Raw genomic sequence first — 14,271 nt, forward strand, 5'->3', positions numbered from 1 at the left:
ACCACTGACCCAGACCAAGATGGACAATACAATCATCCAATTAAAATAGCCGGATTATGGCTAGATTTAGCCTCAAACCCTCATGCAGTTGTGCGTGAGAGGCATATCTTTGGAGGTAGGGATGAAGAATAACAATACAGTCTTCTTAAGAGGCCCCAGAATTTTATTAAAAAGACCTGGTCAATCCTGCCTTCAGAACGGCTACAACATCCAAAGAAGTTAGAAGGTACTGGTAAAAGGACGGCAGAGGACACCCGTAAGATGACATCCACACATAATATGGTTCAAAATGGACAAGACAAGGATGCTAAATTGAATTTGACTGTAGCAGTTGGGGTAACATTCCCTGCATCATGTGACTCACCACTTCTCCCCACCGCTGTCTTGAGTTTGAATTTGACTTTGAATTTGACTGTAGCAGTTGGGGTCACTTTCCCTGGTTGACTTGCGGAAATGCGCACAGATGCGCTGCACCTTGGTGAGCAAGTAAGACAAATTGAGGAAGGTTTTAAGGAACTGCAGCAACACTGCACAGTTACACCTGTTGTCACATGCAACCAAGCTCACTGGTAATTACCCAGGGTAATTAGCAGTGAGCTTGGATATGGCTGCAATAAGAAATAAAGAAATAGGAAAATTAATAAATGACAGCCTGTCTGCACTGTCAGTTGACTTGCGGGTGCGCCTATGATGCCACCAGCTGCACTGAAGACCCGCTCTGACAACCCGCTAGGGGCAGGGCAGCCCAGCACCTCTAAGTCAAACTCAAAATCAGCGGTGGGAAGAAGTGGTGAGTCACATCCCAGCTCACTGCTAATTGCCCTGTGAAAGATGGTGGCATATACTGCCCATCGACAAACTGCTTGCTCCACTACTCCTCTCCCCCGTTTTTTGGCCCACAGAACTATGTCCTTTGGCGCTAGTGGTGTCAGATCGTAAGTAAGGAGGGTGAACACCCAGTAATCGGTGTTGTCAAAAACTAGACAAGACAAGGTCGCTAAATTCATATTCATTCTCTGTTCATTTGTTCATTTGAACTGTGCCAGTGCCTGACAAGCTGACTAAAAGCCTCTGTCTCTACCAGCCGATAGGGCAGCATCTTCAGGCTCAACAATTTGCCTATGTGCACATTTAGGGCTTGTGCATGTGGGTGAGTTGCAGTGTATTTGCGCTTCAGTTCAAAGATCTGTTGTAGGGACAGCTGAATGCTGCACTTGGTGGTTGGTGGCTACCATCGCAACTTACCATATCATCTTTATTTATTTGTTTATTTTCAACTCCTCCCATGTGTTGCCCCCTAATTACTCCCCCCCCCCCCCCCCCCACACACACACACACCCTGGAAAAGAGGGGAGAGAAAGTAACCTAACATATACCTTCACCACCACATTTTATTTGAAACCTATTAACCCCTTATTCTGAAGCATTTTAGTCCTTAGAATTTACTTAGTTTTCCAGATTTAAAGAAGGCTCTGTACTCATAGTGAATGAATGATCTTACTCAAATTTCCAAAATATTTTTTGATTGAGGGACATTCTTTTGCCATCCAATTCTTAGCAACCATTATTTTAATAAAAAAGGATAACTTATTCAGTAAACTAGTGTGACCAGTATATTTTCCTATTTCTTCATTAATGACTGCAGTCACATCCAAGCTCACTGCTAATTGCCCTGTGTAAGAGGGTGGCATATACTGTATAACTGCAGTTACCCACAGATTGTATACGTTGATATGGTCAGCAAGGTACTCCCTCAGCCTCTTCCTTCCATCTGAATTTTTTTTTAATTATCCAAACAGCTAAAGTATACCCACAGGGGTTCCCAGATTTGTAAACTGTAACCTATTCTTTATCATTAAGTATTTTATACCATACATTCAAAATAAACATGATAAAACCCCACTTTTGGAGTTTCACATTTCAGATACTTATCTTCCCCCTGCTCCTTAAAGGGGTTATTCAGCGCTACAAAAACATGGCCACTTTCTTCCAGGAGCAGCTCCACTGTTGTCTCCAGTTCAGGTGTAGTTTTCAATTAAGCTCCATTCACTTTAATGGAATTGCGTTACAAAACCGAAACTGCAGACGAGAGTGGAGCTGTCTCTGGAAGACAGTTGTCATGTTTTTATAGCGCTGGATAACCCCTTTAAACTTTCCCAACATCCTAGGAGTGCGGTATAATCTATAACTGATAAAAAACTGTGTTACCCTGGCATATTGATTGTGTGATACATGATTTCCCCATTTCCATACCCCTACCAATTCTTCCCAACTCATTGAAGCAATATCCTTATCCTATTTCAAAATACCCTTGTGTACCTTCCCATTATATTTGGAATCCCTAAGGTACTTTGATAATTTGGAAACTATTTTCCATGCATTCTTTTTTCCTTCTTTTAAATGCTGAAACAACTTATTTTCCATGACTGAAAACACAGTACAAGAAAGATATTCATGAATTGAAGTTTATTAAACCGAAACAGAGAGGGGAAATTGTACAGAAGGTAGAAAGTAATTGTTAGAACAACAAACAATGTCACATGAAAATGTATAACAGGGACAAGTTAAGGGATCACAACTTAATTTATACAGGGTCCATTATATTTACATATGCTAATTACACTTTAGGAAAGAACTAACAGGATTAGTTGATAATTTTATGTTGTGAAATCCTTTAATCTGATGATTGAAATTTCTTTTTTTTTTAAACTGTGTCCATAACCAATACATTTTTCATGTGCATAGAATCAACACGTAGAATGAACAAATAAATGTAGATTGTCACCAACCATTAACTAGTATGCTTGCAATATGCATTATTTAGTCATGTCATGTACTGATTAAGGTAAAACATGCAGGCAAAAGGTAGCAAGATATGCGAAAAAGCCAGTATATCCAGCCAGAAATACTTTTCATTCAATCATTTGAAGACAATAGAGGTTTACATTTTTCTAGTAGTTGATGTGGAGGTTCTAGTTGTGGTCATAGTTGAGCTGCCTCCAGTGCTGTATCCGGACCCAGAGCTGAAACCTCCTCTGACATTTCCACTGCTGGAGCTAGAAGTATTTGCTCCTCTCATGCCGGTTCCACTGTTGCTCATTCCTCCTTCACTGTGGAAGCCACCTGCACTGCTTGCGGAACTTCCCATGGTGGATGAAACAACAGCTAAATTTTTTTTAAAAAAGTAGAGGTTTAGAGGGGCTATCCAGTGTAAAAACTAAAAAAACAACAAACAAACACACACACATCTGCTTTCTTCCAGAAACAGAACCTCTCCTGTCTCCAGTTCAGGTGTTCAGGTGGAGTTTGCAATTAAGCTTCTTCCACTTCAGTGGGACTAAGTTGTAAAACTTCACCTAAACTGGAGACAAGAGTTATGCTGTTTCAAAAAGAAAGTGCCCATGTTTTTCTGGACAACCCCTTTCACATATTACAGATGGAGAATAACATCAGTAATGCATATCATAACTACAATGATGGCATAACATGATCATACTCACATATCTTAACACCGCCAGAACATTCTCCAGAAATCCTACAAAATAAAGTTGGTTTAGTGTACTTGCTATACACAATGACCACCATCAAATACCCTTTTCTAAAATCTTCTCTTGATCTTGAAACAATATTATAATATATAAAATGTACATGAAAAGTAAATAATTTACTTTGCCCTTCCACACGTACATTCCAAAAGTAATGAGAGGTAAAGTGCAGAAATGTTGTGAATATAGTTACCAGGATTCTTCTCCTTCCAACAGTTTCCTGTAGGTGGCAATCTCAAGATCTAGAGCCAGTTTAACATTCATCAGTTCTTGGTACTCTTTCAGTTGGCGAGCCATGTCCTGCTTGGCCCTTTGTAGAGCTTCCTCAAGATCAGCCAGTTTCTCCTTGGCATCCTTGACAGCCATCTCTCCACGCTCTTCAGCCTCAGCAATGGCGGCCCCTAGCTTGGTTTTCTAAAAACATGAATGTCAATTTTACTCTTAAATCATAGCAGCGCTTTCATTAACTTATTTGTGTATCTTTTGGCATCATTGTGTTTCCTGTTTTCTCAAGAAGAGAATTCGGAAAAAAATATATAAACCATAAAGACAAGACATGTAAAATGAATTTACCTGGGCCTTGGCATTTTCAATCTCTCCTCTGAGCCTGTTGATAAGTCTGTTGAGATCTGCAATTTCGTTTTTGGTGTTCCTCAGGTCATCTCCGTGCTTTCCTGCTGCATTCTGCAGCTCTTCATACTGAGGAAAAATAGAAATACATGTGTAGGTTCCAATTATTCTAGTGAATTATTCACAATGTATACATCTCATAGATTTAGTGGGGTCTGTTTTTTCATCTTTCACTTACTTTGGATTGATACCAGGATTCAGCCTCGGCTCTGCTGTTCTTTGCAATGTCTTCATATTGGGCCTTGACTTCATTGATTATGCATTCCATATCTAGGTCTCGGCTGTTATCCATGGACACAACAACTGAGGTGTCAGAGATTTGAGATTGAAGTTGACAAATTTCCTATAGAAAAACAAAGCAAAATAAAAATTTGTACTGAAACACCTCATTCTAGAGGAATCGTCTCTCTGAGAAGATGGTCAGTATGTATTTATGTGATATATATATATATATATATATATATATATATATATATATATATAAATCAGTCTACATAAGGGGCTGATCTCCTCAGAAATTTTAAATTTGGAGAGGTCTTAGTCTCTAGTAAAAACTCTGACAAAACCAACCACAATTGTAGTGACTAGAGATGAGCGAACCGGGTTCGGGTTCGAGTCGATCCGAACCTGAACGATCGGCATTTGATTAGCAGGGGGCTGCTGAAGTTGGATAAAGCTCTAAGGTTGTCTGGAAAACATGGATACAGCCAATGACTATATCCATGTTTTCCACATAGCCTTAGGGCTTTATCCAAGTTCAGCAGCCACTGCTGATCAAGTGCCAAAAGTTCGGGTTCGGATCCGCTCGAGCATGCTCGAGGTTCGCTCATCTCTAGTAGTGACACATTGTCTGAAACCAAAAGACCCAGTATACATGGGTAAAAAAAAGATCTATCACAAATAATCTGGTCTAACAGTAGTCATCTCAGAAAATGTCTCTGGAGTGGTTTCATGGTTGATATGAAATTGGATACAAATTATTGAAGTACAATGATGAATTCCAAATAAATGCATTGCACCATGTCCTGTTCCAAAGATACTTTTTTAAACTATGCAACTTGCTATGTGAGATTTTCACAAATTATGGAGCTCTATATATAAAAGTGGTCAATATAAAGTTTGGTTTGGGTCAATAATATCTTACCAGCTCGTAGATAGCTCTTGTGAAGTTGATCTCATCGGTCAAGGAATCAACCTTTGACTGCAGGTCGGTCTTGTTCATAAATGCTGCATCAACATCCTGTACACATAATATATATATTATTATCTGAACTAAAAGCTCCTTTTGTTACTCTCACAGAAGTCATGTACAGTATATCATTTACCCTTTTCAGTACTACAAATTGATTTTCTGCTGCAGTACGCTTGTTGAGTTCATCTTCGTACCTATTAAAAAAGTGACAATATGCCATTGGGAATTAGTAATTGGGATGGTACATTATGTCAATAGCTACTGCATGACATTTTATTTAAAATCATACTTTTTCTTGAAGTCTTCCACTAAATCTTCCATGGTCCTCTTTTCTCCTTCCAGACGTGACTTCTCACATACAAAAGAATCCAACTGCCTTCTGAGGTTGGTTATATAGTTCTCAAAAAGTGGTTCGATATTGCTCTTCACATTTTTCTGCTCTTGTAGGAGAGCCCATTTGGTCTCCAGCATTTTATTTTGTTGCTCTAAAAATCGCACCTACAAAATTGAATGTATACATAGCTGTTATGCAATATTCTTTGAAGAAAACATAAGTACACTTTAAAAGACAACTATTTTGTAAGTGGTATTAACCAAGTATGGAAAAACATAGGTAAAAGAAGATGTCCAGCAACATGATATTTGCTTTACTGCTTGCCTAAACCTAGAACATGTAAGCCTAGGTTAACAAACTTTAATACCACATTTTAAATAATAAATAATGATAATGATACTTTTAATGTCTAGCATCTCTGATAGATAGAAGTATAGTTTATACGTACCTTGTCAATAAAGGAAGCAAACTTGTTGTTCAGTGACTTGATCTGATCCTTTTCCTCCTTGCGTACTTTCTGGATATTTGGATCAATCTCCAAATTCAAGGGGGTCAGAAGACTTTGGTTGATAGTTACATTTGTAATGTTTCCATATCCACCTGGGCCAAAGCAAGATCCACCCAGCATAGAACCACCATAGCCAGAACCTCTGCCAAAGCTAGAACCCATACCATATCCACTACCCATACCGACACCTCCATATCCACTCATTCCAGTATTACAACCTCCAACAGAAATTTTTCTTGTTCCTCCAGCATTGTAGGCACTTCTGCTGCTGTATTGGGTCTGCATCCTTGAGCCGCTGTGGCTTCTTGTAGAGCCCACAGCAGTCCTACATGCATTTCTTGGCATGGAAGAAGAACTGAAATTTTTGTAGCTGGAACTACTGCGGTGAGCCATGGCAGGAAAGGATAGAGGAGGTTAACTGCAGTGAAAGCTTGGGAGAGCAGTGTAGAAAAGAAGGCAACATCTCCCTTTATATATGGTTAGTGGGTTTGGCATTATTCTAGAACACAAAAAATACCCTGTAATTGCATTTTTATTGGCATAAAGTGCTGGCATGGCATTTCATGGTTCTATCATTTGCAGAAAAGGAAATAACTACACACCTTCTAAATTGTTAAAATTTTACAGCTGGTTATTCTCCTACCAATAAACAAGATTTAATTTTTTAGCATCTTACGAGAATGATTCTGCCATGAGTTGACCTTCTATGATGTTTTCATGTTTCCTGTTTGTCTCACATACCTCTAGCTTATTAAATATCTCACCATAAACCTATTTTTAGAAATTTATTTCAGAATGGTGTTACTGGTCAATGCATTGATGCTGTGCTCGATTTCTGAACGTACCTTATACAAAGAAGGCTTTAGAGTTGAAAAATACATTTACCAGGGTTGAGATTTACAGCAAATCAGACTTCTTTACATATTAAAGATTGAAGGCAAGTGTTTTGTTTGTATTTGGCCGTTTTTGCCGCGATTTAACTGACTGCAATGAAATGCATTGAAGTCAATGACGGTCGTCCAATGCACACAGTGTATAAAAGGACAGATGTTATCTGTGCGGATGTCAAAATAATGATAATGTCAACTATCAGATGTCTTTTGATCGGATTTCGGATGTCTTTTGCAAACAGCGGACATTATCTTTTAGTTGTTTAAATTTTTACTTTTTTCACAGTCCTTTCTCCATTTTTCCTATTAAATTCAATAAACTTTTTAATTAAAGACACAACGAAAGGGCAATTAGTCCATCTAAACTAGAATAATGTACCAGCAGCTGTTATTGCACTGACAGGGGGGGGGGGGGCAATCCTCAAAATAACAGACATCCTTTTGGACTCAAAATGATGGAAGCCATTTTAAAAATTATAAACGGACATGAAAAAACCTTGTGTGAACATAGCCTCAGCCATTAATGAAAAAGGTCCTTCAAAGCTTCTTGAATACATAAGACATACAGTATCAATACAAATTACAGATGAGCAAACCTCGAGCATGCTCTAGTCCATACGAACCCGATCGTTCGGTATTTGATTAGCGGGGGCTGCTGAAATTGGATAAATCTCTAAGGTTGTCTGGAAAACATGGATACAGCCAATGACTATATCCATGTTTTCTACATAGCCTTAGGGCTTTATCCAACTTCAGCAGCCACCGCTAATCAAATGCCGAACAATCGGGTTCGGATGGACTCGAGCATGCTCGAGGTTTGCTCATCTCTAATACAGATCCATCTGGGTTTGTTTTTCACTTTTGTATTTTTATATTTTAGTACTGTAACTTCTAGGGCTTGTATCGTCCGTATTCCTGCAAACCAAAAATGGCAAAAAATAGTCTTTTAACAAAAAAAAAAAAAAACTTTATGTTTTGAAATATAAAGGTTCTCTTAGTTTATATCCCGTGAGGCAGGTTTGTTGTAGAAATATCTATAAAAATATGACGTGATGACCTATTCCCCTATGTAGAGTTTGCTAAAATAATATTAATGTATCTGAATGTGTCAGAAGCAGTTCCATTCAGTTATATGAATAGGATTTTAAAACAGAGGTTAAAATAATCTCCAGTTGAATGGATCCACAACACTCAAATTTTGAACTTTCGAAATCCGAATATTACAGATTTTAGTTATTCTCAGAGGTCTCATAGAAAGTGAATGGAGCGGTGGGCGTTCATACACACTGCATTCATTTAGGGGACATTTGACCCCAATTCTCGTAACCAATCAGGGTCCCAATGGTTATGAGTTAAGGTTTATTCCTAGGATAATCCCTTTAAGAAAAGCTATAATTTATAATAGCCATAACACCTTATATTTTGTGAACATAATAAATTTAAGGAACAAATAGGAAAACAGGTGCCAGTTACTCTAATACAATTTGAAATCCTCCATTCATTACTCATACATTTACTGAACTGGTAAATTGCCACATAGTGTGTGTAAAACAAAACCTATGTAATCAAGTAGTAGTTTGTTGGGTTGGGCGCAGACATTTTACTGACATACAACAATGATTATACCATCATAATACAAAGGTTTCTATACTTTACTCACAAATAATGAATATAATTATTCAACTGAAAAAATATATTCACCCTTATAAATCTAACATAAAAGGGCTGGCAAGGGCAGAAGAGGTTCATGACCATCTGGCCCAGTCTTATTATTACTAGTCAGGGACTTAATACGGCTTCATAAACAAGAAGGTGCAAACATCAATTCTCACAGTCATAATAAAAATGAAAAAACCCTCTGGATAAATGATTTTTTTTAACATTATTTAATTTTTCAAATAAAACAGATACAGGAAAGAAAAAGTCAAGCAATAACTGAGAGGGGTCAACACAATATAAGGCTATGTTCACACTACGTAAAAGTACGGCCATTGTTGCCATCGGCAACAATGGCCATACTTTGTACAGTGTGGAACACTGCCTGTTCTATGGGATCCCGGCCGGAGCGTATACACATAGTATATGCTCCGGCCGGGATCCCATGCGGCGCCGCAAAGAAAGACCTGTCAGTTCACCCAATGAAGCTAACGGCTCTGGCCGCTTGCTTCATTGTGCGCTGTGTGAAGTTCTGATGTGCCCGCATCAGAACACTGCGGCCGAAATGATCATTCGGCCAGTACTTCAGTACCGGCCAGAATGATCTTTGCAGAGACCAGCCGTTCCTTGACCCGGCCGGATCACGGAACGGCTGGTTTCTCACATAGTGTGCACTTAGCCTAATACATTATGCACCTCTTTGCCAAAGATTCATTACAAGAAGCATGGTGCATCAACATACCAAGTTGCATACTGTAGGACAAACAGAGGCATAGTAACCCTCTAAAAACATAACAACCAATGAAGTTTTTATCTTGCAGTGTTCTAGCATTTTTTTTTTCTTCAAAGTAGCTGCATGAGTGTGTATTTTGCAGGACTTTTTATAGTTTTTAGACAAGCTATTGTGGGGAATATATAATTGATTGAATAATTTTTTCTTTGCTGGGAAACATGGGGAAAACATATTTTTATGTGTTTCATTTATTATTTTAGTATTAACTGTGTAGAATAAACAATTAAGATTATTGTATGTGTTGTCATGATTACAGTCAGGCCCGGACTGATAATCTGGCAGGCCGGGCAAATGCCGCTGGGCTGCTCAGAATATCAGTCGGAGGGCCGCCGATCAGCCCCGTTCCTAAGTAAACCACCACGCACTCACACCCCCCAGCCCTCAGCCCCCCTACAGGTCACAATCACCCTGCATCTGCTGCCGTTAGCTGCTTACATATTCCACTACCGGCAGCCCGATGCAGACCGGCCCCGGAGGCTCACAGCTAAATCCCCGCGGCGCCTGCATCTCTCTCCCCTCCTGCTCGTCAACGGACGTGTGACGTCATCCGTTGCTGCACGCACCAGCAGGAGAGGAGAGAGATGCAGGTGCCGCGGGGCTGGAGCTGTGAGCCTCCGGGGCCGGTCTGCATCGGGCTGCCAGTAACGGAATATGTAAGCAGCTAACAGCACCGGAACAGAGAGGAACAGAGAGGACCAACTGGAACCACCAGAGGTGAGTATACTTTTGTTTTTTTGTTTTTAACATGAATGCTCATACACAGTGGGAGCTCCACTTAGGGCCTATAACATGGGATTACAGAGGGGGTTGTACAGGGGTCTACAATGTGGGGTCTGTACAGGGGGAAAAGGCCATGTAGGGGGCTACAGAGGGATGCTTTTACTGTGTGGGGGGCTTCAGGGGGGATAATATTGTGTGGCTATACTATGTGGGGGCTGGCTGCACAGGGACCTATACTATGTGGGGGGCTACACTGGGGGGGGGGATAATATGTTATGGCTATACTATCGTGGGAGGGAAATATGTGGGGGCTGGCTACACAGTGAGTGATATCCCCGTATACTGTGCATATAGTGAGTGACATCCCCGTATACTGTGCATATAGTGAGTGACATCCCCGTATACTGTGCATATAGTGAGTGACATCCCCGTATACTGTGCATATACTGAGTGACATCCCCGTATACTGTGCATATACTGAGTGACATCCCCGTATACTGTGCATATAGTGAGTGACCTCCCTGTATACTGTGCATATAGTGAGTGACCTCCCTGTATACTGTGCATATAGTGAGTGACCTCCCTGTATACTGTGCGTATAGTGAGTGACATCCCTGTATACTGTGCGTATAGTGAGTGACATCCCTGTATACTGTGCATATAATGAGTGACATCCCTGTATACTGTGCGTATTGTGAGTGACATCCCTGTATACTGTGCATATACTGAGTGACATCCCTGTATACTGTGCATATACTGAGTGACATCCCTGTATACTGTGCATATAGTGAGTGACATCCCTGTATACTGTGCGTATAGTGAGTGACATCACTGTATACTGTGCATATACTGAGTGACATCCCTGTATACTGTGCATATAATGAGTGACATCCCTGTATACTGTGCATATACTGAGTGACATCCCTGTATACTGTGCGTATTGTGAGTGACATCCCTGTATACTGTGCATATAGTGAGTGAAATCCCTGTATACTGTGCGTATAGTGAGTGACATCCCTGTATACTGTGCATATAGTGAGTGACATCCCTGTATACTGTGCATATATTGAGTGACATCCCTGTATACTGTGCGTATTGTGAGTGACATCCCTGTATACTGTGCATATAGTGAGTGACATCCCTGTATACTGTGCATATAGTGAGTGACATCCCTGTATACTGTGCGTATAGTGAGTGACATCCCTGTATACTGTGCATATACTGAGTGACCTCTCTGTATACTGTGCATATAGTGAGTGACATCCCTGTATACTGTGCGTATAGTGAGTGACATCCCTGTATACTGTGCATATAGTGAGTGACATCCCTGTATACTTTGCGTATAGTGAGTGACATCCCTGTATACTGTGCATATAGCTAGTGACCTCCCTGTATACTGTGCATATAGTGAGTGACATCTCTGTATACTGTGCATATACTGAGTGACATCCCTGTATACTGTGCATATAGTGAGTGACATCTCTGTATACTGTGCATATACTGAGTGACATTCCTGTGTACTGTGCGTTTAGTGAGTGACATCTCTGTATACTGTGCATATACTGAGTGACATCTCTGTATACTGTGCATATACTGAGTGACATCCCTGTATACTGTGCATATACTGAGTGACATCCCTGTATACTGTGCATATAGTGACATCCCCGTATACTGTGCATATAGTGAGTGACATCCCTGTATACTGTGCATATAGTGAGTGACATCCCTGTATACTGTGCGTATTGTGAGTGACATCCCTGTATACTGTGCATATAGTGAGTGACATCCCTGTATACTTTGCGTATAGTGAGTGACATCCCTGTATACTGTGCATATAGCTAGTGACCTCCCTGTATGCTGTGCATATAGTGAGTGACCTCCCTGTATACTGTGCATATAGTGAGTGACATCCCTATATACTGTGCATATACTGAGTGACATCCCTGTATACTGTGCATATAGTGAGTGACATCTCTGTATACTGTGCATATACTGAGTGACATTCCTGTGTACTGTGCGTTTAGTGAGTGACATCTCTGTATACTGTGCATATAGCTAGTGACCTCCCTGTATACTGTGCATATAGTGAGTGACATCTTTGTATACTGTGCATATACTGAGTGACATCCCTGTATACTGTGCATATAGTGAGTGACATCTCTGTATACTGTGCATATACTGAGTGACATCCCTGTATACTGTGCATATAGTGAGTGACATCCCCGCATACTGTGCATATAATGAGTGACATCCCTGTATACTGTGCGTATAGTGAGTGACATCCCTGTATACTGTGCATATAGTGAGTGACATCTCTGTATACTGTGCATATACTGAGTGACCTCCCTGTATACTGTGCATATAGTGACATCCCTGTATACTGTGCATATACTGAGTGACCTCTCTGTATACTGTGCACATACTGAGTGACATCCCTGTATACTGTGCATATACTGAGTGACATCCCTGTATACTGTGCATATAGTGACATCCCCGTATACTGTGCATATAGTGAGTGACATCCCTGTATACTGTGCATATAGTGAGTGACATCCCTGTATACTGTGCGTATTGTGAGTGACATCCCTGTATACTGTGCATATAGTGAGTGACATCCCTGTATACTTTGCGTATAGGGAGTGACATCCCTGTATACTGTGCATATAGCTAGTGACCTCCCTGTATGCTGTGCATATAGTGAGTGACCTCCCTGTATACTGTGCATATAGTGAGTGACCTCCCTGTATACTTTGCATATACTGAGTGACATCCCTGTATACTGTGCATATAGTGAGTGACATCCCTGTATACTGTGCATATAGTGAGTGACATCCCTGTATACTGTGCATATACTGAGTGACATCCCTGTATACTGTGCATATAGTGAGTGACATCCCTGTATACTGTGCATATAGTGAGTGACATCCCTGTATACTGTGCATATAGCTAGTGACCTCCCTGTATGCTGTGCATATAGTGAGTGACCTCCCTGTATACTGTGCATATAGTGAGTGACATCCCTATATACTGTGCATATACTGAGTGACATCCCTGTATACTGTGCATATAGTGAGTGACATCTCTGTATACTGTGCATATACTGAGTGACATTCCTGTGTACTGTGCGTTTAGTGAGTGACATCTCTGTATACTGTGCATATACTGAGTGACATCTCTGTATACTGTGCATATACTGAGTGACATCCCTGTATACTGTGCATATACTGAGTGACATCCCTGTATACTGTGCATATACTGAGTGACATCCCTGTATACTGTGCATATAGTGAGTGACATCCCTGTATACTGTGCATATACTGAGTGACATCCCTGTATACTGTGCATATAGTGACATCCCCGTATACTGTGCATATAGTGAGTGACATCCCTGTATACTGTGCATATAGTGAGTGACATCCCTGTATACTGTGCGTATTGTGAGTGACATCCCTGTATACTGTGCATATAGTGAGTGACATCCCTGTATACTTTGCGTATAGTGAGTGACATCCCTGTATACTGTGCATATAGCTAGTGACCTCCCTGTATGCTGTGCATATAGTGAGTGACCTCCCTGTATACTGTGCATATAGTGAGTGACATCCCTGTATACTGTGCATATACTGAGTGACATCCCTGTATACTGTGCATATAGTGAGTGACATCCCTGTATACTGTGCATATAGTGAGTGACATCCCTGTATACTGTGCGTATAGTGAGTGACATCCCTGTTTACTGTGCGTATAGTAAGTGACATCCCTGTATACTGTGCGTATAGTGAGTGACATCCCTGTATATTGTGCGTATAGTGAGTGACATCCCTGTATTCTGTGCATATACTGAGTGACATCCCTGTATACTGTGCATATAGTGAGTGACATCCCTGTATACTGTGCGTATAGTGAGTGACATCCCTGTATACTGTGCATATAGTGAGTGACATCCCTGTATACTGTGCGTATAATGAGTGACATCCCTGTATACTGTGCGTATTGTGAGTGA

General features: G+C 40.5%; 1 protein-coding gene across 1 annotated transcript; it reads right to left on the reverse strand.

Annotated features, from left to right (window-relative positions):
• Positions 1–2,449: 2,449 nt before the first annotated feature.
• LOC138792576 (keratin, type II cytoskeletal cochleal-like) lies at positions 2,450–6,664 on the reverse strand. Its single transcript, XM_069970171.1, has 9 exons — positions 6,150–6,664; positions 5,657–5,865; positions 5,501–5,561; positions 5,320–5,415; positions 4,354–4,518; positions 4,119–4,244; positions 3,739–3,959; positions 3,501–3,535; positions 2,450–3,165 (listed from the first exon to the last, which is right to left on the reverse strand). The coding sequence occupies exons 1-9, from the start codon at positions 6,600–6,602 to the stop codon at positions 2,942–2,944; spliced, it is 1,590 nt and encodes a 529-aa protein (XP_069826272.1). The 5' UTR covers positions 6,603–6,664; the 3' UTR covers positions 2,450–2,941.
• Between the last annotated feature and the right edge of the window lie 7,607 nt (positions 6,665–14,271).

The sequence above is a fragment of the Dendropsophus ebraccatus genome, chromosome 5 (assembly GCF_027789765.1).
Source record: "Dendropsophus ebraccatus isolate aDenEbr1 chromosome 5, aDenEbr1.pat, whole genome shotgun sequence".
NCBI classification, from domain to species: domain Eukaryota; kingdom Metazoa; phylum Chordata; class Amphibia; order Anura; family Hylidae; genus Dendropsophus; species Dendropsophus ebraccatus.